Source organism: Alexandromys fortis, unplaced genomic scaffold (assembly GCF_014885135.2).
Source record: "Alexandromys fortis isolate MF-2015 unplaced genomic scaffold, M_Fortis_MF-2015_v1.1 scaffold_181, whole genome shotgun sequence".
Taxonomy (NCBI): Eukaryota; Metazoa; Chordata; class Mammalia; order Rodentia; family Cricetidae; genus Alexandromys; species Alexandromys fortis.
The window spans coordinates 31,647-58,774 of record NW_026068069.1 but is presented as its reverse complement, the minus strand read 5'-3'; the positions used below and the strand labels follow the sequence as shown (position 1 = coordinate 58,774).

Sequence of the window (27,128 nt, the reverse complement as noted above, 5' to 3'; positions counted from 1 at the left end):
GAGCTACCCATCTTCCTGGCTTCTGCTGAGGAAGCAGAGGGAGTTCCAGTGAGGGACCTCCAGCACAGCTGAGTGCTATTCCTGTCCTGAGCAGTGAGAGCATCCCCTGGACACAGGAGTTTCTGGTAACTAGGCATTCAATCTGACTTCTCACCCTCCTCTGTCTCTTTCCTAGAAAGCCTGTGAATAACAAGACATTTAGAGAGGAATCCTCAGAGCTGGGATTCTCAGTTTGGAAGCTAGGGGTCTTTGATTAGAGGCAGGCAGGACTGACTTAAGATGTTCTTAGGTAATTATTCAAGTTTAGATAGACCTAAAGCAAATAACAAGGTTATTATTTAAAATTTACCCAGTTGTTTTAGATTTGGGTTTTGTTTGTTTGTTAGATGAAAATGAGCCTTTCGGTATATATGTGTTGTGAATTATAACTATAGAATATATGAAAATTGTTGTGTCTAAATCTTGTTATTGCCCAGTATTTGTTTCTTGTTCCATTCTACCCAGTTCAGGATATTTATTTTAAACCCCAGTGGAAACTAGATTCGGGTAAAAGATGCCCTCTGTAGGATGCTTCTGCTGTAACTTTGCTGGGGAACAATTTTAGGGTTTGTTTTTGTTTTAAAAATATTTGTATTTGTTGTATGACAAATTAATTCATCTCTGTAATATTTTGATCATCTTCACCCACGATTTCTCTGTCTTTTCCCATTCTTATTCTCTCTGGGATCCTTCCTCTTCCCATGCATGCCCCTATGTTTTATCTTTTTCACATTTTTATAATACTCCATTGATTTGGCCTTTCCAGATTTAATAAATTATAGAATTTATGTGTTCACACTTGAAATTAAAAAAAATACTCCATTGATTTTAATCAGGATCACTTGCTTGTTCTGGTGTGGGATTATTTACTTGATCATGCTCAACTTTCTAGTTGTCATATCTCTATAGAAAAATGACTCTCTCCCCACCAATTTGTAATCCTAAGCTAAGGATAAGGCATCATGTATCATGTGCCTCTGATCTTGTTCCTACTGAAATGTGAACAAGCTAAACTTTATGTAACTCTGCTGCAGGTAACCTCAGGTGCCAGGAGTTTACACCTGCAAGTTCCATGTCATAGTCAGAAGAAATCATTTCATACCACTCCCCCTGCCCCATCCTCTGTTTTCTTTGGTGTTCTCTAAACCTGGTTAGGGTGGGGGATTGATAAAGATTTCACTATTTCATGTAAGAATGAGCACTCAACCGTCACTTACTCTCACCACTTTGACCAGTTATGAGACTATCCACTGGGTAGCATCAAAACACTACCCACTGAAAAGAAATAAATAAAAATTTAAAAACCAGACCAAAAAAAAAAAACAAATGGGGAATAAGCAAAAACAACCACAAAATCTTTGTCTCAGCAAGGCTGAGAGCATCAGAAATCTCTGGTATAATCCAAAATATTTAGAAGGAAACAGGCTCATTTATCAAAACAGCAGCACTTGATGCTGAGGGCCATTTTTAATGAGGAAATCCTCTTTGACTTGGTGGATTTTATCATGAAGTTGGGGCACTAGTGAAGAAAGGCATTCTTTTGTACTGATTAATATTTCATGCCACTATAGTTTGTTGTGGTCATACTCTGTGTAAGACATTTAACACAAATTTTTCTTGTATATTTTCTTTTTCTTGTTCGGTAGTTCTTTGAGAATTTTGTACAATGCATTTTATTTGTTTTTTATAACATTTATGTATTCATTCTCTGTGTCCTCATACACCAAAGCTAGGTGCTCACATGCTAGAGTATGCTTGTGGAGGTCAAAAGACAAGGTGTGGAAGTCAGTTCTGTCTGCTATGTGAGTCTTAGGATTAGAACTCACATCATCTGATTTAGGGACAGGTACCGTTGTCTGCTCAGTCTTGCTGGCCCAAGACAGTCTTAGAGTGTGCATAAGTAGACCAAGACTTGGGAACCAAAAGGATGGGAGGCTTTTATAAAAAAGATCCCTAGCAACTTTTGTCTTAGTAACTTTCCCCCAGGCTAAATGCAAAGGATTCAGGCTCATGGTTGCCCTGATAGATCCAACTACTTTCATTTTCATCCAGGTTCAGTCAGCTTTTGTGAGTGGCCAAATTTATTACCAAATACTTCATTTCAGTCACCATCACAATAGCTTAAATCTGACACCCCTTCCATCCCCCGCTCCACCACTCCACCCCTCACTGCCTCCATTAGGTTTAGTGAGGCTGACTGAGAGTTGAACCTAGATGTCTGTCCAGCTTGAGAGACAGTAACAAAACTCAGAGGGGACCCTGGCTTTATAACAGGACTTGCCTAGCCAGCAGGCCAGGAGCTGAGCGGCACCCCAGCACCCTGTAGAGTCATCCCTTTTCTGAGTTGGGGAAGAGGGTCTGGCTCTGTGGCTGTTGTGGACAGTGCTCTGCTGTGCTGCTAGCGGTGCTGGGGCTGAGGGCCTGGCCCTGTCAGCAGTCAGGCCATCAGCAGGAAACAGGAACAGTTACTGCCTTAAGGAAACTTAAGTTTAGAAATTTATACAAAAAAAATGTACGTGCCAATTTAGGTATTGAAACATCTAATCCCATAAATGTGTATAAAAATGTATTATGTACTAGCCATGAACCGCTATTGGACACAATGCTTTGTGACTTATCACAACTTTTACCTTATGGTTCTGATGAATATTATTTTGGTTAAAGTCTACTTTTGTAAATGTTACCAAAAGAAAATCAGTATCTTAAGAGAAACTTACTGATATAAATAAGATTAATTTTAGATTTGTGTCAGTGTAGTGAGTTTTGGCCTTAGGAATTTTAATAACTTTTAACTATGGCTGACTCAGTTATGCCCATATCCTTTTTTAAAATCTACAGCAATCCTCTGTCTTAGAACAAAATTAATTAAAAATTCTTTACTTCAGTATTTCTAAATATATATCAGTATATGTATGACCTTTTAAACATTTTTCTCCTTATTGGATACTTTTTACCTTTTTTAATATTGTGGACATGATGTTATAAATAAACAACTTTTAGATAGTAATGGTATTTGTTGCCCTGACAAACTAGAAGGGATGTTAAATGATTGATTTTCATAGGGCCCTAAGCTTAATCACACCAATTTGTCAGAACAGCCCTAGAAACTGTTACCAAAAGTGAGGTTATGTCCCCCAGTGTAATAGTCAGAGCTCTGAAAGGGGACAGAGAACAGAATACAGAGATTCCTTTAACTAGAGGTTACACAGCTCGCACCCCAGGAAGACAAAACAGAATGGTTGTGTGCTTTTAAATTAGAAAGCAGTGGAATCCTAACTCAAACCATTTATTGGCGTTAAGCCACTAAAACAAATCTGTAGATGCCATTCTGAGCAGTGACTGTGCTCAGGTCTGAGTTTTCGTTTGTTATGCTAGGGCCTCTGTTGTCTCTTAGTAGAAACTTTATCTTATCGAGAGTTAACTATGATAGTTCCAGCCACAATGTGTCTTAGGAAAGCAAAGGTCATTGTAATAGTCAACAGACAATTATTAACCCAATTAGTCAGAAGCTCAGGAAGAACACATGTTAATAATTCTGAAGGTAAAATCGCCTTTCACCAGCAAATCTAAGTTATTTGCCAAAGACTTTTTGAATTTATGTGCACTAAAAAGCATTTAGTCTCATCTAATAATTTCAATTTAGCTTAATCCCCTCTACCAGGCAATTTGGTGCCATAGAAGCAGTGTATGAGCATAAGCTTGGATGTAGATATAACACAATATATACATACATAAAATCTATATCAAATACATTTTAACACAGCCAAAGAATATTTGTGAAATGTATCCTGGAGGTTATTTTTAAAGACCTGGAGGTCTTCTGTTCTGATTATCTTTTCAGTATCTCTAAGTGAGCTTCAATCTTAACTCTCTTCTTTAAAAGTTTTAATTTTCTGTTGAAGCAAATTAGAAAACTTCTGTCTCAGTTTATAGTTCCTTAAACAGGATGACTAAACAGAATGTTGGTGAAGGTGGAAAACAATCAGTCAACATGAAAACTATTTTCTTTACTCACCTGAAATTTTGACTTGGATGCTTACAGAACTAAGTTGTAAAATCACACATCTGGAAGTTTTTGGAACATGGAAACACAAATGATCTAATCAGTAAAACAAACACAGATCCCATCCTTTTCCCCCTGAGATGCCTTTATGTAGCTTTATAGGATGAGAAACTCCACCTCCTTACCACTAGGAAAGATCCCAGGTCTGGAATTCTAGAAGCACACTGAGGAAGATTGTTGTTTGAGTAAGAGATTTGTTAAAAGGGTTGTGAATGTCATAAACAGACAGGCAGAGAACAGCTTGACACAGGCTCTGAGATCAGGCCCATGTGGCAGAAGAGGGAATCCTTTCTTATGGGTCTGCGCCACGTGATTGATGAGAAGCCTACAGTGCATGCTTGTAGTCAAGAACTCTATGGGTTGGGAGCAAGAATCTAGGGATAAAAGTGGTTTCAGTCATGGAAACCAAACCACTATAATTTCTGTAATGATCACCAACCAAAATGGGGTTGCTTTACAAGCTGAGGTGCCCCTGGTTAGCAATTTAGACAGCTATAAATTACACCCAGTGTTTCTTTCAATCTTCTAAGACCTCTTTTGAAGAGTTGGTTCAAGGGTCCTACAACACTGGCCGGATAGGAAAAACATCTGACGATTTAGAAATCTCAGGACCATCAGGCTAATCAAGAGCTGATATGGAGCCTGGGTCAAAACTGGTCTCGGTGAACATAGCAGACAAGGAGGACTACTGAGACCTCAAGAACAATGGCAATGGGTTTTTGATTCTACTGGACCTATTGGTTTCGTGGGAGCCTAGGCAGTTTCGTGGATGCTCACCTTACTAGACCTGGATGGAGGTGGGTGGTCCTTGGACTTCCCACAGGGCAGAGAACCCTGATTGCTTTTTGGGCTGACGAGGGAGGGGGATTTGATTGGGGGAAGGGGAGGGAAAGGGGAGGCGGCGGTGGGGAAGAGACAGAAATCTTAATAAATAAATAAATAAATAAATTAAAAAAAATAAAAAAGAAAAAAAGAAAAAAAAAGAGCTGATATGGGTTCCTGAGACGTCTCCCTTCTTGGCTTTATCTTTGGCTTTATCTCTGTCTGAGATACTCACTGAGACAGGCTTCTTCAGTTTAACCAACAATAGAAATTCATTGCATTTAATCCACCTTGTAGTGAGCTTAAGCCAAAATAAACAGGCAAAATATAACACATTGGATAAATACTTATTATATAAGTTAGGCAAAGCAGACATTGAGCTATTTCCAAAGTGATGCTTTAACTCACTGCCTAGCAAAGGAAGCATAGCTGTTTTCTTCATGCGGCCCATAGATATTCATATAGGTGTAGGCCAGCTTTTAAGCATGCTCTTTTTAGAATTACATTCCCTGAGCATGCTTAATATTAAATTGATGGACAGAAATGCCTCTCAGAATCCCCAGCTTCCACAATAACATTTTGCTGACAATAAAGAAAATGTTATTTTGAATGCAGGAAGAAATCTGTCCATGAAGGTACCTGCTTTGCTTAGTCAATAACAGATTGGCACATGTTCTTGTCCTATCTGAGCATCCACACATGGAGGCTAATCTCACATGGCTGTAAAGCATTCAGAGTACCCAAATATTTTTATGGGAAAGCCAGTAGCTTTACTTGTTTTCCATCTCATGATAGCTTCTTGTGTCCAGATTTAACATGAATCCAATGAATAGAGAGAGTCTAGTGGAACCTGAAGGTTGATAGCCCTCTTTGCTCATGACCTCTGCTTTCTGGTTTCCAGGACTCTATAGGCTATGGAATGATGCATGAAAATCTGCCATGGAATCTGAATGCTGTAGAACTGAGTTATACATGTCCATCTACACCTGTTGTTCCTACAGTAACTGACTTAGTACCTGCCAGTTCTCCCTTTCCCACTGGACCATCTATGAAGTCAAGCCTATGTATATAACCCAAGCACCAATACAGATTGGCAAATTCAGGTTCCAGGAGTTGCTCTTGTCTATATCAACTCAGCTTCCTGTCTCCTGCACATGTTGTCCGTGTTCATTTGTAATGCAGCAGGTGCCCTGCTTGTACTATCTATGTGTACCAAGCAACCATTAGGATGGGTGATGTCCCTAACAGAATTTTTCCAGCTTGGCTGTTGATTCAATTATTCAGGGAGGCTAAGTCTCTTCAAAAGAAATTGGTCCTAGGACATATCTGTGTGGCATGGTGACTGGACTGGCAAGCACTACACCCCATATAAATATGCATTATATTTTGCAAAGTTTGGTCCCATTTCACCTTAGAAAGAAGCTTGTCCATTGGCCTTCAATCCAACTCTTTATTGGAAAAGTGTTATATTTATAGATCAGGAAGGGTTCATGAATAAATGTTCAAATAAAAAGACTTCATTCACTTAAAGAGCAAATTTAGAAAGTTAGACATGCCGAGCAGATAAATAAGGAACTGTGTGAAACCAGAGGCTTGAAAGTGTGAGAGGCCATTAGCAGATCTAAGTAGAGGAATAAGAAGAAAATATTTTTCTTGAAAATACCATGGGTACTGAACAGTTCACAAAGGCCAAGTAGCACAGATGATAAAGAATGAAAGAAGCAGATACAGTCAGAAATGCAAACCAACATGGAGGCCATGACCAAATACAGCTGATTTGTACTGGAATCTGTAATGTGAAGGGCCTCTGGTCATGAAGTCTACATGGGACAGAGGCACAGAGCAGACTGAATATTAAGATGGATCCTCAAAGACACAATGGAGACTAAAACATTAAAGTCTCATGTGATGGTCTCAGATCCTGCAGAAAGAATGGCCCTACTGTGTCATTTACAGGTGAACTCTAAAGAAGCCAAACTCATAGAGGTGGAAGGCGGGGTGATAGGCAAAGCTGTGGGAGAGGGAAATAGGATGATGTTGGTCAAAGGACACAAAGTCTCAGATGTGTATAATGAACACAGTGGGAGATCAGATGCAGGACTGCAATCATTAAGGATGGCGTGTGGCAATATACTTGAAATTTGATAAAATATAGATCTTAAATTTCATAAACATCTTCCTGACTCTTCCTTCTTTCCTTCAGTGCCATTAGTTGGTCACAGTCATGGGTCAACTGTTCTCTTCATCTAAGGATGTGAGCCACGAAGATTTGGCCACCAGCTTTAAAGAATATTTTAAGAAGTTCAAGGTAGGAAGCAAAATCATCTCTCAGGAAACCATAGCTTCAATTGAGTTAAGCCTGTCGCAAGGAAACATGCAGGGGGCAAACTCTTCGATCACTAATGCATTAAAAGAAATTGATAGCACCCCACTCAATGTTGCTGTGACCGGAGAGTCTGGATCAGGAAAGTCCAGCTTCATCAATGCCCTAAGGGGGACTGGGCATGAAGAGGAAGGTGCAGCTAAAATAGGTGTGGTGGAAACAACCATGGAGAGACATACCTACACCCACCCCAAGATTCCCAATGTGGTTTTTTGGGACCTGCCTGGGATTGGAACCACAAATTTCCCACCCAAAGATTATCTGGAGAAAATGAAATTCAATGAGTATGATTTCTTCATCATTGTTTCTGCCACACGCTTTAAGAAAAATGATATAGACCTCGCCAAAGCAGTCAGCATGATGAAGAAGGACTTCTACTTCGTGAGAACCAAGGTGGACTCTGACTTAAAAAATGAGAAGGAATTCAAACCACGAACCTTTGACAGAGAAAAGGTCCTGCAGCAGATCCGCAGCAGCTGTGTGAAGACCTTTGAGGAGAATAAAGTTGAAGTACCACCCATCTTCTTGATCTCTAGTAAAGTCTTATCTGACTATGATTTCCAAATCCTGATGGACAAGATTATGAATGCTCTCCCTGTACACAAACGACACAATTTTATGCTCTCATTGCCTAATATTACAGATGCGGCCATTGAAAGGAAGCGGCAGCTCCTGAAGCAGAGGATTTACCTCGAAGCCTTTGCGACTGGCATACTCAATATGATCCCTTCACTGACCCTCTTAATGGGCAACGATGTGGAGAATCTTAGGAAAAGTATGAACTATTATCGAACTGTCTTTGGAGTGGATGATGCATCCTTGGAGGTTTTGGCTGAGGAATGGCGAGTGTTGGTGGATCAGCTCAAGGCAAAGATGAAATCTCCTCATGTGTTTGAAACTACAAAGGAAGAAACAACCATACAAGAAAGGCTTTCAAGACTTTATGAGGAGTTCTGTTTGACTAACGGGCACCTATTTGCTAAGAATGTTTATGTTAAAGAATTGTTTTACCTGAAATTTTGTTTCCTTGACATGGTGACAGATGATGCTAATGTTCTCCTTAGAGAGATATGTGTAAAAAATAACTTGGTTTCTGATTAGGCTAAAATCTTGTAGCTGTCAAAAATCAGAATCAATGACAGAAAAAAAAACACTGATATTGCAAAACAACATAATGGGTTGGTTATTCAGGCCTTCTAAGCTTTATTCACACTTAGTGATCATATATCCACATTAGCTGTAGCAAGGGGATCAAATATGCTTAAAGCTAAAAACATCTACTCACTTTGAATAAACGCTAAGATATATGAATTGCCTTTTTATCTGAATTTATGTCATATAAATCAACACCAATTTTTAGGTTTAACATTGTGGTGGGTGGTTTGATCGGCAGATTATAGAATCACATGGGAGATGAACCTCTGGACTTGTACTTGGGAAACTATTTTGCTTACATTAGAATTAGATTTTTTTCCTGAAAGACAGTGGTATTTACAGACACTTATGCTCTCTGGCTTCTGAATTATGTTCTAACTGGTCTGGGGTGTGAGGTTTGTGGGATGAGTTGTCAGAAATATCATTGAGAATGTTCAACTGTCGTTATTCACTTACCACATCAGAAATATAGGATATGCTATCCTGGGGTCATGCTGACTTTCTGTTTCCCTTCTTTAAAATGGCTATATTTGTAGGACGATGAGCATCATTGGTAGATATTCTTGGTTGAAAAGTTGACTATGTCAGGAATTAACAAAAACTCAAGTGGCTGGGTACATTAGTGATGGATTTTTTTAATTAACTAAATCATTTGAAGTGTGAAGATCCAATTTTAACCTAGATCTCTTGAAGTTGGAAGGTATGTGTTTAATCTGGACTACACCTTCTGTTGCCAGCCAATTTAAAGGATATAAAGAAAGTAAATTTCTTCTATTCACCTTCTTGCTCTCACTGGCAAGTCTATCCCTTCTCTGGCATTAGAGCCTACTTCTTCAGGATTCCAGTGTATACAGAAGACCAGCTGAGACATCCAACTGGATTCTTGGAACTTGCATTGGTAGACAGCTTTTGTTGAACTAGCTGGACCACAGCCAGTACGCCTTTCTAACAGTCCTATTCAAGCTATATATGAGACTTATATAAATATAGTAAAATGGATTGAGTAGAGCAAATGAAGTTGATCTATTATCTTCTATTTCAAGTGATATAAACTAACCTGGACTTTTTAAAGAACTCTAGGTCTTGAACTTGGTGTATTTTGATCTAGTTTCCCTTTTATTCTTTACATTCACAATCAATGTATTAGAGACTTTGGTATTGAATCTAGATTGTCTTGAATTTATGCCTAGATCAACGAGAAATGAGATTTTTGTCAATTAAAGAAAACTTTCTTGACTCATGCTATGAATATTCTTCCTTATAAATTAGCACAAGTAGAGCATAGAGTACATTTTCTGTTAATATTTCTCTTTTATCTATATATTATCTGGTAATTTAACACACATTAAGATTAATGTATAAAGTTCTTGTCCGAAACTGCTCTGTACACTGAACACATGAGTCATCTTACTGGATCCTATATATCAATTTTGTCAGATTCATAGTTTAAACCTACTAGAGCCAGTAAGATGAATCTATGGGTAAAGATGCCTACCACTAACTACCACTAAGTCTTACAACCTGAGATCAATTCCCAGAACTCACAGGATAGAAAGAGAGAATTGACTCCTGATGGTTTTCATCTGACCTCCACACATGTACCACAGCACATACTTACACATACACACAAACATTCACACATTTAACTTTTTTAATGTTTTAACCTAATACTAAAATAATTTCAGGCCCATTTGATGTCACTTGTGAACTGTACCAAACTATATTTACAGAGGAATAAAAATCGTATAAAAAATTTACCAAATTAAAGAATAATAAATAATTACAAATTCATTCTTAGACTGTCATTGCTTTGACACAAAACCAAAAGATATTACACGAAAATAAAATCACGAACAATATTTCTAATAAATCGTGATGCAAGAGGCCTAAGCATGGGCTGGAAAGATGGTTTGATGGTCTAAAGCACTTGCTGCTCCTTTATTGAGTCAGTGCTCATTTCTGAGCACCCACAGTAGACACTGTACAACCGTCAGTAACTCCAGTTCCAAGGATCCAGTACCTTTTTCTGGATTCGTGTGGCACCCGCACACATGGCATACACTCTCCCATATACATGTACATACACAATAATAAAGATGAATCTGAAAAAAAATAGTAGACAGTATTTTTAGCAAATGGAATGCGATATCATATCAAAGGGTAATGTGCAAGACCAAGAGATTTTTTAATCATAGTTAGGTTCATGACAGTAACAGCCCCGCAGCTTGATGCCAATTTTTTTTCTCTGTTACTTATCCTGTGGTTTTATTAACATACCCTATCAAAAGGAATGTTAGAGGAAGAGTTTTTTTTGGGTCTACAGTTCAATGCCTTGGCCTTTGTGGAAATCTTGGAGGCAGCTGGTCACATTGCATCAGAAAGGGAGAAGCAGATAATAGTGAACATTCATTCTCAATTTATACAGTCCAGAATTCCATCCTCATTCTCAATTTATACAGTCCAGAATTCCATCCTCATTATCAATTTATACAGTCCAGAATTCCATCCTCATTCTCAATTTATACAGTCCAGAATTCCATCCAAAGGAAGGGCACCACTCATGTTTATTGTGGTTCTTTCCACCTCAATTACCAGAGTCCAGAAATCCCGCATGAAATGCCCAGAGGCTGATCTTCTAGCTGGTTCTAGGCCTCAGCAAGTGGGTAACTGAACTAAACCATCACACCAGGAAAAGCCACACAATCACATTGGAACCTGAACAAGAACTAACAGAACCACAGTTGAGCTGGGGAGGATGGGTAGCACATCCAGGAGATGGGTGATGAGAAACACAATTGAGACTGACATGATGGTGAAAATGAATTACCCACATGGACAACCCAATAAAGCTAACTTTCCCAATATATTTTGAGATAGTGTGTCCTCAAAGTCCACCTTCAATGATACACCTCCTCCAATGAGACACACTTCCTAATACCTCTCCAACAGTTCCACCAATTAAGCATCTAGTACTCATTAATATGAACCCATTGGGGTCAAATGTCATTTCAAACACTACACCCATATCTTCTGGGGTTTCCCTATGTTGATAAGTTCACCATCATAAATCAATAGGTGGAAACATTGGTCTAGAGTCTTCTTTAATTTGCCTCTGTCTCCCAAGTGCTGGAATTAAAGGTGTGCACCACTACACCCAGTTCTGTGCTCAGTGGTCTTACTAGTTTGGGTAGTCATCAACAAACTAATTAATAAGGAAGTCATGATATTCAAAACAGTGTATATGTTACTTATTCATAAAAAACAATCATGTCATTTGCATATCAAACAAATGGAACTGAAGATCATAAATTTAAATAAAATAAACAGACTCAGAGAAGCAAGCGCCACATTTTCTCTCAAGTACAATCCAGAGAGAATAGAGAAAAAAAAAAGCAGACTTTGAGGGGAGAGGAATGGAGCAGGTGGAGAGAGGAAAACAGGATAGTGTAGGAGTGTAATACAATCAAAGTATATTGTATTCATGTGTGAAAGTATCATAATGGTACCTACCATTTTATAAAACTATATATACACTAAATAAATGAAAGGGCAATCTGAAAAGCTAAAAAGTAATAACACATTTCTAGTGCTCAGATATGCACAAAATTCACACAAATCAGAAGAAGAAAATCTAGTTGGGTGTGGAACCTCACACCTCTAATCCTAGCACTTGGAAGGCAGAGACAGGAGGATAGTAAATCTGGGGCCACTCTGAGCTACATAGCAAATGCATAACCAGATAAATATGACAGTAAGCCCATGATTCAAAGAACAGGGTTTTAGTAGAAAGAAAAAAGCCAAACACTGTGGTAGGAAGTAGGAAGTGCCCACTGACTTACAGGTAAGTTTAGCCATCTGGATACTGGAATATTGACTAATAGTGTAGTATGGCTTGTAGAATCATATCAATACAAAGTAACAGAAAAGGCATTTAAGAGAGGGCATCAACACTGCAAGACACATGATATATCCAGTAATAACTGTGAAGTCAGTATGTAGAACTCTAAGTACTTGCCACAATGTTTTGAGTGATTGTGGCCGCCTGAGACACTGAACAAATCCTGGAAACATTAGTGATTCTCACAACTGGGAGGGGAGATGGCAGGAGCATTTCATGTGCAGAGACTAGGGATACTGTTAAATGCAAAATATGGAAACTTCCCTTCTCAGTACCATTCAGTGCTCTCATAAGTACCCTTAAAGTCTTATCATACCCCTCAGTTACTAAACCTTTGACACAAAACTTTTCAGGAAACTTGGGCCATGGAAATATTCAGTGATCCCATTTGTCCTGCTTTATGTATTGTTTATTTCTGTGGTCACTAATCCCTGGTAACCCTGGCCTATCTAATTCACAGAGGTCTCACTGGCAGACTGGTGAAGCCATATCTGAAGGGAATGACAAAGGTCATAAAGCCAGCACACCTGCTTGATGAAGATCCAGAAATGTTGAGCCACATAATGGCCACAGTACCACTTTTGGTTTGGATCTCTGTGTGTTGTATGTCTGGGGAAACATTTAATATTTGTATAATTTGGGGATATTGGATTGACGGGAAATTTCTTTTGAATCATTTATGACTTCTCCCAGGAGTACTGCTTCTAAGCTTCTCCAGAAAAGTCCTAAGCATACTACCCATCCCACTTTTAGGGAGATATCCTTATCTACTTGAAGGTCTTCCTTACACCTTGGAGGTTATAGTATACATAAAGAAGCCGGAGATCTCTTTATAAGTCACGAGATATTCTTGAACATCTGCACTGTACTTAGGAACAAGAAAATCAGAACAAAGTAAACTTTAAAAAGTCAACAAGATTCCATAGGCGAGGGGAACTGGTTGCAGATCAGATTGCAAGTCTCTTCCCACTATAGGCTCAGGCGATTACATGACATATACAGCAACAAAGTGAGATTAGTTGAAGTTACTTCTGCCCTCCACAGGGACTTATATTGATGGACAAAGAATGGCGCAGAAAGATAATAAGAGAATGAGGTATCAGGACCTCATTTTCATAGAGAAGTTAACATATGTAAGGCAACTAGGATGTCATATGACCAAGGATCAAAAGAATGCCAGGATTAGATATAAAAATAATCCTATAGAGATATATAATACAAACATTGTATTAAGACAGAAATTCAATAATAAATACAGCAACATTGGCTGAGGATTTTTTTGGGCACTCTAACAATCAAGAGTTAACAATAAACTTTGCCTAGGCTGGCTTGTAGATTTTCTCTCTGTCTAGCATCCTTGAAGTCACAGAGCTGCCAGACTGAGAACAGGCAATTATATACTTCTAGATTGTTAAAATCTGGGTTGTTTGGAGGTGAGGTAACCCACTCCTGATGTTAGGACCAAGGGAGAGCAGTCCCCATTACCCAGCATCAGGAGTGTAGCAGAAACCAGAGACCCTGAGCCAGACCGATGACTCTTTGCAATGAACATTGGCAATAAAGACACATGTACCAGGCAGTTTCCTCTTGCTTGTAACAAGAGGGTGGGGGGGAACAGAGGATGGCCCCGGGTGTGTCTGGGCTGATAGGGTGTGGAATGCTTTACTTAGTGCCACTTCCTTAGCTGTCCTGCCTGCCAGATTGTTTCCTCGGGTGGCCAAGTCGTTTCCCTTTTGATGGCCAGACAATGCAGCACAGCCAGTTTTGGGGGGAGCCATAGGGCCTGCAACAGGTTTAGGATTTCCTGTTTATATTTGATAGTCTTTCCTTGTGCCGTCAGCAAGCCTCTCTCCATGGATATATAAAGTAGCAAAAGCTTAGCTGCTATCTGCATAACTGTTAATTCTTTTGTCCTTTCCCAAGTCCAAGGCCTTTACCAGGGCTTTTAGCTTGGCCCTTTGGGCTGATGTGTCAAGGGGCAGTGGTCAAGGGGCAGTGTTTCTGCACAAATCACCTCAATGTAAGGGATCTTATCAGGATGACCGGCATGGTGCAGTAGACCATCCATGCCACTCTATCCATAGTCTCCAGGTCGAAGGTTTCCCCCTGCTGGCCATCAAATATTGAGCAAGGGCCAGTCTACTGAGCAGAAGGTGACCCATTTGCTCTTCTGGACCGACACTCTGTTGTTGTTGGCTGTATCCTTAAGGTCCTGCCAGTGAGCAAGAGTTAGATCCAGAGGGGTGAAAGGTTTTTTTTTTTTTTTCCATAGTAGTAAAGGGAGAAGTGGAACGGCTTAGAATGAACAGAGCAACAAAGACACAGACTCTGATCAAAGCAAACAAGGAACAAGTCCATACCTTAACAATGTTTCAGGACAAAGAACAAAATACTTCCTCTTCTCTTGGCGAGGGAAGAAACCGAAAAACACTCCTGACTGGGAAGCAGACTTCCACAAAGATGTTCCTGATCGCTCCCTGCCAGAGTCGGCTGAAACCTGACTTCAGCTATCTCGAGGCTTGCAGCAGCCAGTCACTGGCTACAACCTCCACACAATTGAGACTTTCCTCAACCCCTCCAGGATCACTGTCCCAGTGAGGGCCTGGAAAACACTTGGTTTGCTCTCTCTCTCTCTTTCTCTCTGAGAGTGGCTCTCCCCAGGAGAGCCTTTCCTTCCCTCTGCTGAAGAGCTTAGAGGAGCATATATATCAGACAGTCAGCACATACAAACATACCTTACTGGTATTAGTACAAACCTCTAGACCTTGGGGTTCCGACAGAGGTCTCCACAGTTCCTGGCCAATGCACTAAATGTTGTGTCCAAGTCGCAACCCCCAGAGAAACCACCAGGATCCAGTCAAGTCCAGAATAAAAAAGCAAGGTTTATTCTGAGTTCTATTCAGGCAGGCTGAGGTCTCCCCCTGCTGGTCACGTATGGAGGAGAGCCCCCCCCCTTAATCATTTGGAGTTGACGTTATATAGGTAAAAACTGCAAGCAAGGTTCATGTTAGTCTTACATAAGAGCAGGTGTGTCTTATCTCTAAAAAGCCCCGTCCTCATAGTGGTTATGTCTAGCAAGTACGGGTTATGTCTAGCAGGGTACCCCTCCCAAGAGCCCTCCCCAGAGCCCTACCCGAATTTCTGCTCCCTGATGGACCACAGACCTAGGAGTTAAGAGGTGGCCTGCTGCCAGGATGCAGGAGCACTCTGTGGTGAGCTCAGCGCCCTAGCTAAAAAGCCCTCGATGTCCTGCATTTAAACACAATGCCCTAATTAGATATTTAGCAAATAGAAAGTTCCTTAAATCTTTCCTGTCCATACAGTAACTCAAAATCCATACAGTAACTAGAATCCACGCACAATGTTCTGTTCTGCTCCAAAGAGATTATGTCCCTTCTCTGGCTTCACCTCTGCAGCACTGACTTCCACTGGCTCCACCCTAAGGCTGTTGCTGTCCCTGTTACTGGCATCTCCAAATCTGATGGGGTCCCTTGATACCATGAGGCTATCACCAATAGCCACTCTGGGACTCTCTTCTTGGAGACAACCAAGCTTCCACTTCTCTCCAAGAGCCCTTCTATCCTGGGGCTCCCACTAATACTGAGGCTGCAACTTCTCCAAGGGCCTATCTGGGCCTCTCACAGTGCCAAACCACAGCTGCTCTCCATGACCCCTTCATGCCTTCAAACCACCTGGGAGACTCTTATACATTACCAGGTTAGGCTTCTAGTAAGATATAAAACTTTGATGGGCTCTGGAACACAGTTTCTATGCACAGACTCTGAGGAAACCCTTCACATAAGTGTTTTTGCCTAAGTGATGTTGTCCTCTTCTTTATCATTGCTAATTTCTTAGCTCCAGTTGACCAGAATCTATTGTCCCAGTAAAGCAAAGACTGACTTCACTGGCTTTGTTCTTGTTAATTACAGCTAATACTTCAGTCCCAGCTCACCAACTCAGATCTCATCTTTGGTCTTGAAGTGAATCACAAACTCCCTCTGGAACTTCACAAGTTAGGCCTCCACTGTTTGCTTTACTCTCAACATTCTTATTTTCCAAGCTACCAAAGGAAATAAAATAAAGTTTTGAACTTGCAATGGATTTCTAGACCAAAGTTCCAAGGTCTTTTCACAGTCTTTCTCAAAACAACATGTCAGATTTCTCACTGTAGCCCATGATCCTGTTACCATGTTATTTTAAGGTTTCTATTTCTATGATGAAACACCATGACCAAAAAATAAGCTGGAGGGGAAAGGGTTTATTTGGCTTACACTTCCATATCTCTGTTTGCCATCAAAGGAAGCCAGGACTTGAACACAAACAGGGCAGGGAAATTGGAAACAGTTGTTGATGAAGAGACCATGGATACTGCTTAGTGGTTGCTCCCCATGTCTTGTTCCACCTGCTTCCTTTTAGACCCCAAAGCCACCAACCCAAGGCAGACACCATCCACAAGGGGCTACTCCTTCCCCCATTGATCACTAATTTATACATTGTTGTACAGGGTGCCTGAAGCTCACTCTTAGGAAGGAGATTTTCTTTTTGGAGGTTCCCTCCTGTCAGATGACTATGACTTTGTCAGTTTGATATAAAAACAAGTTGATACACAGGATCAAGAGAAAATGAACTCTAATGGGTCATGGAAGAACTTCTAACCTTGTTAGTCTGCTGATCCTGAGCTCCTCACACTGGCTAACCCTTAGGCTAAAATGCTCCTTTGTTAATACAGAGATTTCTACTTCCTTCAATTGTGGAATCAATGAGAAAAAAATAAAAGCTAGTTTAGTTTCATTTTTCTGTTCTTAAAGTGCAGGAAATTCAGAAAAAAAAACTGGACCCACTATCCTTATGTGATTGGCTAGCACACTCTGAAGGTGGGACAAAAGTCAAGACAAAGGAGCTACCCAACTTTCTTGTTTCTGCTGCAAAGACTCCAGCACAGCTGAGGGCTGTTCCTGTCCTGAGCAGTGAGAGCATCCCCTGGACACAGGAGTTTCTGGTAACTAGGCATTCAGATCTGACTTCTCACCCTCCTCTGTCTCTTCCTAGGGAGCTGTGAGTAACATGACATTTAGAGAGTAATCCTCAGAGCTGGGATTCTCAGTTTGGAAGCTAGTGGTCTTTGATTAGAGGCAGGCAGGACTGACTTAAGATGTTCTTAGGTAATTATTCATTTTTAGATAGACCTAAAGCAAATAACCAAGTTATTTAAAATTTACCCAGTTGCTTTAGATTTGGATTTTGTTTGTTTGTTAGATGAAAATGAGTCTTTTGGTATATATGTGTTGTGAATTTTAAGTATAGAATATATGAAAATTGTGGTGTCAATCTTGTTATTGCCCAGTATTCTTTTCTGTCCCTTTCTACCCAGTTCAGCATATTTGTTTTACACGACAGTGGAAGCTCGACTTGGGTGAGGATGCCCTCTGTAAGATGTTTCTCCTTACTTGCTGGGGAACAATTTTAGGATAGTTTTTGTTTGAAAAAATTTGTATTTGCTGTACAACAAATTCATGCATCTCTGTAGCATTTTTATCATCTTCACTCACTATTCCTCTCTCTTTCCATTCTCGGTCTCTCTGGGATCCTTCCTCTTTCCATTGTTACCCCTATGTTTTCTTTTTTGTTTTAATACTCAACTGATTTTAATCAGGATCATTTGCTTGTTCTGGTGTGAGGTTATTTACTTGATCATTTGCTCCTTTCTAGTGGTCTATATCTGAAGAAAAATGGCTCTCTCTCCCCCTACCAGCCTCTAATTTTAAAATAAGAATAAAGCTTCATGTGCACCAGATCTCATTCATGCTGAAATGAGAAAAACCTAAATCTTACGTGTGTCTCCTCTGGGTAACCCCAGATGCCATGTCATATTTAAAAGACATTATTTTATGTCATTCCCCCGGCTCCAGCCTCTGGCTCTTCTGTGGTGTTTTCTGAACTTGGTTAGGGTGGAAGATTGATAAAGATGTCACTGTTTTATCTAATAATGAACACTCAACCATTACATATTCTCACCAGTTTTGACCAGTTATGAGACTGTGCATTAAAACACTACTCAATGCAAAAAAAAATGGGAAATAAGCAAAAACAACAAAACAGTTGTCTGTGCAACGCCAGGAGCATCACTAATCTCTGGTATAGTCCAAAATACTTAAAAGGAAATTTTCCCATTTAGAAAACCAGCAGCAGTAGATGCTGAGGGACATTTTTAATGAGGGAATCCTCTTTAACTTCTTGGTTTTTATTGTGAAGTTGGGGCATTAGTGAAGAAATGCATCCTTTTGTACTGATTAATATTTTACGGCACTATCTTTTGTTGAGGTCATGCTCTGTCCAAGACATTTAATGCAATTTTTTCTTGTTTATTTTCTTGTTCGGTAGTTCTTGGAGAATTTTGTATTTATTTGTTTTTTAATAATATTTAAGTATTCATTCTCTGTGTCCTCATAAACCAAGGCTAGGTGCTCGCATGCTAGAGTATGCTTGTGGAGGTCAAAAGACAAGGTGTGGAAGTCAGTTCTGTTGCTATGTGAGTCTTGGGATTAGAACTCAGATCATCTGTTATAGAAACAAATACCCTTGCCTGCTCAGTCATTTAGCTGGCCCTAGACAGTTTTAGAGTGTGCATACGTAGACCAAAGCATGGGGACCAAAAAAAAAATGGGAGGCTTTTGTCAAAGATCCCAGCAACTTTTGTCTTAATAACTTTTCTGCAGGCTAAATGAAGAGAATCTAGGCTCATGGCTGCCCTGATAGATCCAACTACTTTCATTTTCATCCGGGTCCAGTAAGCTTTTGTAATTGGTCAAACTTTTTACCAAATAGTTAATTTCAGTAACTATCAGAATAACTTAAATCTGATACACCAACTTACCACCCTCTGCACCCACCCCTGACTGCCTCCAATAGGTTTAGTGAGGCTGACTAGGAATTGAACCTTGATGTCTGTCCAGCTTGAGAGACAAGTAACAAAACTCAGAGGGGACCCTGGCTTTATAATAGGACTTGTCTAGCCAACACGCCAGGAGCTGAGCGGCACCCCAGCAACCTGTAGAGTCATCATTTTTCTGAGTGTGGGGAGAGGGTCTGGCTCTGTGGCTGTTGTGGACAGTGCTCTGCTGTGCTGCTAGCGGTGCTGGGGCTGAGGGCCTGGCCCTGTCAGCAGTCAGGCCTTCAGCAGGAAACAGGAACAGTTACCGCCTTAAGGAAACATGAAGGTTAGAAATTTATACAAAAAAAATGTACGTGCCAATTTAGGTATTGTACCACCTAATCACATAAATGTGTATAAAAATGTATTATGTAATAGCCATGAACTGCTATTGGACACAATGTTTTGTGACTTATCACAACCTTTATCTTATGGTTCTGATGAACGTTATTTTAATTAAAGTTTAATTTTGTAAATTTTACCAAAACAAAATCAGTATCTTAAGAAAACCTTGTTGATATAAATGAGATTAATTTTAGATTTTATCAGTTTAGTTAGGTTTTGCTTTAAAAATTTTAATAGCCTTTAACTTTAGCTGACTCAGTCATACCCATATACTTTTTTGAGAAATCTTCAGCCATACTCTGCATTAAAAAGAAAGCAATTAAAACTCCTTTCCTTCATCATTTCTAAAAATACATATAAGCATATGTATAACATTTTAAATATTTATTTCCTACTTCTTCAATGAGGCTTTACTTTTTTAATATTGTGAAAATTGATGTTGTAAATAAACCACTTTTAGATGGAAATGGTATTTGTTGCCGTGTGAAACTTCGAAGGATGTGAACTGTTGCTTTTTCATAGGGTCCTAAGCTTAATCACACCAATTTGACTGAACAGGTCCTAGGAACTGTTACCATAAGTGAGATTATGTCCCCCAGTATAACAGTCAGAGCTCTGAAGGGAACAGAAAACAGAACACACAGATTCCTTAAACTAGAGATGCACAGCTCATACCCCAGAAGACAAACAGAATGGTTGTGTGCATTCAAATTAGAAAGTTGTGAAATCCTAACTCTAGCCAATTATTGGCCTTAAGAGACTGAAACAAATCTGTGGATGCCATTCTGAGCAGTGACTGTGCTCAGGTCTGAGATTTTGTCAGCTAAACTAGAACCTCCATTGTCTCTTAGTGGAAACTTTGTCTTATCGAGAGTTAATCATGATAGTATGAGCTATGACGTGTCATAGAAAAGCAAAGACCTCGTATATTCAACAAACAAATATAAACCCAGTTGGCCAGGAGCTCAGGAAAAATATGCACTAACAATACATAAGGTAAACTCAGCTTTCACCAACAAATCTTTTGCCAAAGATTTATTTAATTTATGTGCACTAAAAAAAGATTTAGTCTCATCTAATAGTTTCAATTTAGCTTAATCCCCTCTATAAGGCAATTTGGTGCCATGGAAGCAGTATATGAGCATAAGCATGGATGTAGATATAACACAATATATACATAAAATAAATCTATATCAAATACATGTTAACACAGCCAAGGAATATTTGTGAAATTTATCCTACAGGTTTTTTTTAAAGTCTTCAGCTCTGATTGTCTTTTCCGTATCTCTAGGTGAGCTTTAATCTTAAAGCTGATCTTTAAAAATTTTTAATTTTCTATTGAAGCAAATTAGAAAACTTCTGTCTCAGTTTATAGTTCCTTAAACAGGATGACTAAACAGAATGTTGGTGAAGGTGGAAAACAAATCAGTCAACATGAAAACTATTTTCTTTAATCAACTGAAATTTTGACTTGGCTGCTTACAGAACTAAGTTGTAAAATCACACATCTGGAAGTTTCTGAAACATAGAAAGCACAAATGCTCTAATCAGGAAAACAAACACGGATCCTAGTCTTTCCCCCTGAGACACATGTCTATAGAATGAGAAATTCCATTTTTATACATTAGGAAAATCTGGATTTCTAGAAGCACACTGGAGAAGATTGTTGTTTGAGTAGGAGATTTGTTAAAAGGGTTGTGAATGCCATAGAAAGACAGGCACACAGCATCATGGCAGAGACTTGAGATCAGTCCCATGTAGCCGAACAGGGAATCCTTTCTTACAGACCTGTGCCATGTGATTGATGAGAAGCATATAATGGATGCTTGCAGTCAATGACTCAATGGATACAAAAGCAAGGATCCTAAGGAAAAAAGTGGTTTTAGTCATATAAACCAAAGTACTATCATTTCTGATATGATCACCAACCAAAATGGGATTGCTTTACAAAACGAGGTGCCCCTGGTTAGCACTTTTGATATCTAGAATTTAGGCCCAGGGCTTCTTCAAATCTTCTTAGACCTCTTTTGAAGTGTTGGCACAGGAGTCCTACAATACTGGCCAGATTGGAAAAAAAAAAGTGAAGAATCAGAAAGGCCACAAAGCTTACTCAGGACCTAGGTCCCTGAGCTGAAATCTAGGTCCCTGAGATGTCTCCCTTCCCGGCTGAAATCTCGGTCCATGAGATGTCTCCCTTCCCGGCTTTATCTCTGGCAATGGAAAAGGGTCCTTGCTGAGACAGGCCACTTTAGTTTAACCAACAATAGAAATTCATTGCATTTAATCCACACCTTAGTGCACACAGGGCAAAATTATACAAGCAAAATTTAACAGATTCAGTAAATACTTATTACCTAAGTTAGGCAAAGCAGGCACGTAGCTATTTCTAAAGTGATACTTTAACTCACAACACAGCAAAAAGAGCATAGCAATTTTAATCACTGGGTCCATACATATTCATATAGGTGTAGGCCTGATTTTAAGCATGCTCTTTTTAAAATTACATTACCTCAGCATGCTAATTTTTAAGTGATGGACAAAAATGCCTCTCAGATTCGCCTACTTCCACAATAATATTCTGCTGAAAATAAAGAAAATGATAGTTTGAAGAAACTGAATGCAGGAAGAAATCTGTCCATGAAGGTACCTGCCTTGATTAGTGAATAACAGAATGATAGATGTCCTTGTCCTACCTGAGCATCCACACATGGAGGCTAATCTCACATGGCTGTACAGCATTCAGAGAACCCAAATAATTTCATAGGAAGGCCAGTAGCTTTACCTGTTTTTCATCTCATGATTGCTTCTTGTGTCCAGATTTTCCATGAATCCAAAGAATAGAGATAGTCTTGTGGAACCTGAAGGTTAGTAGCCCTCTTTGCTCATGGCCTCTGCTTCCTGGTTTCCAGGACTCTGTGGGCTATGGAATGATGCATGAAAATCTTCCAGCTGAAATCAGTGCTGTAGAACTCAGGTATACATGTCCATCTACTGTTGTACCTACAGTAACTGACCTAGTGCCTGCCAGATCACTCTTTCCTACAGTGCCATCTACGATGTCAAGCTTATAAAAATAACCCAAAAGCCAATACATATCAAGAAATTCAGGTTTCAGGAGTTGCTGTTATCTTTATCAATTCAGCGTCCTGGCTTCTCTTTCTTCTGTCTCCTGCACATGTCATCCGTGTTCATTTGTTAAAATACAGATCTTAAACTTCATAAACATCCTCTTGACTCTTCCTTCTTTCTTTCAGTGCATTACTTGCTCACAGTCATGGGTCAGCGGTTCTCTTCATCTAGGAATGAGCGCCACCAAGATTTGGCCTCCACCTTTAAAGAAATTTTTAAGAAGTTTACAGTAGAAAACAAAATCATTCCTCAAGAAACCTTAGCTTCAATTGAGGTAAGTCTCTCACAAGGAAACATTCAGGTGGCAAACTCTTTGATCACTAATGCATTAAAAGAAATTGACAGCACCCCACTCAATGTTGCTGTGATTGGAGAGTCTGGAACAGGGAAGTCCAGCTTCATCAATGCCCTGAGGGGGATTGGGCCTGAAGAGGAAGGTGCAGCTAAAATAGGTGTGGTAGAAACTACCATGGAGAGGCATCCCTACAACCACCCAAAGATTCCCAATGTGGTTTTTTGGGACCTGCCTGGGATTGGAACCACAAAGTTCCCACCCAAAGATTATCTGAAGAAAATGAAATTCAACGAGTATGAATTCTTCATCATTCTTTCTGCCACACGCTTTAAGAAAAATTATATAGACCTTGTCAAAGCAATCCGCAGGATGAAGAAAGATTTCTATTTAGTGAGAACCAAGGTGGACTCTGATGTGAAAAATGAAAAGGAATTCAAACCACGAACCTTTGACAGAGAAAAGGTCCTGCAGCAGATCCGCAGCAGCTGTGTGAGGACCTTTCAGGAGAATAACATTGAAGAACCACCCATCTTCTTGATCTCTAATAACATCTTATCTGACTATGATTTCCAAATCCTGATGGACAAGGTGGTGAATGATCTCTCTGTATACAAACGACACAATTTTATGCTCTCCTTGCCAAGAATTACACATGCGGCCATTGAAATGAAGCGGCATTTCCTGGAGCAGAAAATTTGGATTCAAGCTTTTGCATTTGGCCTACTCATTGTGAATCCTTCACAAACCATCTTAATGGACAAAGATGTGGAGGATCTTAGGAACAGCATAAACCACTATCGAGCTGTGTTTGGGGTGGATGATGCATCCTTACAGGGTTTGGCTGAGGAATGGCAAGTGTCGGTGGATCAGCTCCAGGCAAAGATGAAATCTCCTCATGTGTTTGAAACTACAAAGGAAGAAACAATACAAGAAAGGCTTTCAATATTTTATGAAGTGTTTCATTTGGCTAAGGGGGACGTATTACCTAAAAATGTTTATGTTAAAAAATTGTTTTACCTGAAATTTTATTTCCTTGATATGGTGACAGATGATGCTAATGCTCTTCTCAGAGAGATATGTGTAAAAAATAACTTGGTTTCTGATTAGGCTGAAATTTTGTAGCTGTCAAAAATCAGAATCAATGACAGAAAAATTGGACACTAATATTGCAAAGCAACATACTGGGTTATTCAAAGCATGGAGGCTTTATCCATACTTAGAAATCATACATCCGATTTGCTGGAGCAAGGGGATAAGATGTGTGTAAATAATCTGGTGCTAAAATATCTACTCACTTTGAATAACCCATCAGATTGTGTCATTGCACTTTTATACAAGTTTATTTCATATAAGTCCACATCGACTTTTAGGTTTAACATTGTGATGGGTGATACAATCGACAGACTTTAGGATCACATGGGAGATGAACCTCTGGATTTGTATTTGGGAAACTATTTTGCTTACATTAATTGAGGTAGGAAGCGCTCCCCACTGTGGGTGGGCACATTCCATAGCTACTGATCCCTGACTGTGTATATGGAAAGGGAGGCCAAGCCGCAGAACACTTGCACTCATGAATTGCTCTCTGCTTTCTTACTGTGGGTGGAGGAGGACTAGCTGCCCCCAGCTGCTGCTGCGACTCCTCTATAACTTTGAGTTTCACACTTATGTCCTCTCTTCATAGTATAACCACAGGAAAAGACATAACTGGGCTGGAGAGATGGCTCCATTGCCTTGCAAGTCTGAAGACCTCAGTTCAGACGCACAGAGACCACATAAAGCCATCTAGGCACCTGAAATCCATTAACTCCTGGAAAGACAGGAGGCAGAGACAGAGAATCCTGGAAGCTGTAGGGCCAGCTAACCTGACACATGCAGATGTTAAAAAGAGACCCTGACACAAGCAAATGGAAGGTAAAAAGCAAAATCCAGTGAGCTCTGTATATATGCCATGTCATAGTCATCACATATGCAAATGCACTCGCACAAAAAATATTTTCTTTAAAACTAACAAGGAAAGTGTGAGGTGGTAACTCAGTGGTATAATACACACACACATGTGACCTCGGGTTAAAGCCCTAGCACCCTAGAAACAGGGTAAAAGGTAAAGTGGAGAGATGGCTCAGAGGTTAAGAATGCTGGCTGCTCTTGCAGAGGCCCAGGGTTCAGTCCCCATATAATAGAACCCACATAGTAGCACACAGTAGCCTATAACTCCAGTTCCAGGGGATCCGATATTCTCTCCTGACTAGGAACACGTGTGGTTAATAGATGATAACACATGCAAGACAAATATTCATACAATAAAATTAAAGAAAAATGTAAGAGATACGTGTTTGAAAAAGGACTGCAAGAGAGAGGGAGGCAATAACCATAAAAGTCCTCCAATAACCAAATTCTAAAAATCCCATTTAGTCAGAATCTTTGAGAAAATATTAAGGAAGCTCTTTAATTCTGTACCAGTGATGATGAAGGGATTTCCTACTTTATATTCATAGGCTTTTTAATGTTGTGGTTACTCCATTCTGCAAATGTACCATATTTATCTTATCCATTCTTCGATCGAGAGACATTTAGGTTGTTTCCAGGTTCTGACTATGACAAACATGGTTGAGCACATGTTCTTGTGGCACAATTGAGCATCCTTTGGATATATACCCAAAAGTCATTTTATTGGGTCTTGAGGTTGTTTCCAAATTTTCTGAGAAATCACCACACTGACATCCAAAGATCACATAATCCAATAAAAAAAAATGGAGTACAGACCTAAACAGAGAACTCTCAACAGAGGAATTTAAAATGGCTAAAAGACACTTAAGGAAATGTTCAACATCCTTAGTCATCAGAGAAATGTAAATCAAAACAACTCTGAGATTCCATCTTACACTTGTAAATTTATGTTATCTGGAAGTGAGGTAACCCACCCCCGATGTTATGAGCAAGGGAGGGCAGTCCTTATTACTCATCTGACATGTCGTGGTATGGACAGAGGAGAGGTGCCCATCTCATACTCCATGCCAATCAACCCTGAGATAGGTGAAGGATCTGGCCCTAGGGTCATAAGAGCAGGAGAGCAGTCCGTACTCCTCACCAGCTGCAGCACTCAAAAGAGTAGCACCTGTACCTTGCAGGGATAACACAATAGGGCTGGCCTTGATGGTGTAGGTGTGGAAGAGCTGATCCTCAAAGCATGAATGCAGAAAAACTGGTCCGAATACACACAACATGGCTACAAGATGTGAATTAGCCAGGGAAATGATGGAGAGCTCTCCCTGTAATGAGGATAGGAGAGCACTGGTGGGCAGACAAACCCTGCAGCTGTTCATGCGCAGAACCACGGTTATGACTTGGCCTGCCCCAACTTCAACCCCAGCCATGATCTGCTAGATCACATGAAGGAACCTGACTCACAGACCCAAAGCTGCAGGATCTCCACAGTACAGGACAACAATATGATATCCAAGAAGTGTCCTAGTGAAGGCCCAGCATCAGTAGTGGAGTAGCCATACCAATGACTCTTTGCAATGAAGACTTGCAAGTAAAGATACATGAACAACGGGGTTTACTGTGTGCCTCACTGTGTCACATAACAGCTTCCATGACAAGATTTCTAATTTTTTCCTTTTAAAAAAATATTATTGTTGGCTCTTGTCTATTTTTTTCTCTTACATGTTGTTTCATTTGGGGGGTGGTGTCCAGGTATGGAGCACAGATGCAAAGGAATGGGGAAATTACTGGGATCAAGATTCATCATAAAAAGACACATAGAAAAAAATAAAAAGAGGGGAGGGAAAGGGGAGGAGACAGAAATCTTTAATAAATAATAATAATAAAAAGAAATTTATACTTAAAAAATAAATAAATTGGCAAACATACAAGAAATCTGTGCAGACTTAGGAATAATGTCGATCGTACCACCTTTCAAAAAAGGTAAAATAACAAACTGTATTTAAATATGATCTCTTTCCACTTAAATTGTTTTAAGAGCCCATAGAATCAGTGATATTTGGTGGCATTTCTGAGCAACACCAGTTACTGTTCTTACAGCAGTGGAAAAGAGACACAAGA

General features: G+C 39.7%; 2 protein-coding genes across 3 annotated transcripts; both read left to right on the top strand.

The window, feature by feature from the left end:
* On the top strand, window positions 1-10,253 carry LOC126487849 (interferon-inducible GTPase 1-like). Its single transcript, XM_050120881.1, has 2 exons — window positions 1-125; window positions 7,128-10,253. Exon 2 carries the CDS (start codon window positions 7,149-7,151, stop codon window positions 8,406-8,408), a length of 1,260 nt encoding a protein of 419 aa, XP_049976838.1. The 5' UTR covers window positions 1-125; window positions 7,128-7,148; the 3' UTR covers window positions 8,409-10,253.
* On the top strand, window positions 25-26,715 carry LOC126487850 (interferon-inducible GTPase 1-like). 2 transcript variants are annotated; one of them, XM_050120883.1, is made up of 2 exons: window positions 25-125; window positions 22,891-26,715. In XM_050120883.1, the coding sequence occupies exon 2, from the start codon at window positions 22,911-22,913 to the stop codon at window positions 24,165-24,167; it is 1,257 nt and encodes a 418-aa protein (XP_049976840.1). In that variant the 5' UTR covers window positions 25-125; window positions 22,891-22,910; the 3' UTR covers window positions 24,168-26,715. The 2 variants fall into 2 exon arrangements, with proteins under 2 accessions (XP_049976840.1, XP_049976839.1); XM_050120882.1 differs by lacking the exon at window positions 25-125 and adding an exon at window positions 16,874-17,359.
* Window positions 26,716-27,128: the final 413 nt, after the last annotated feature.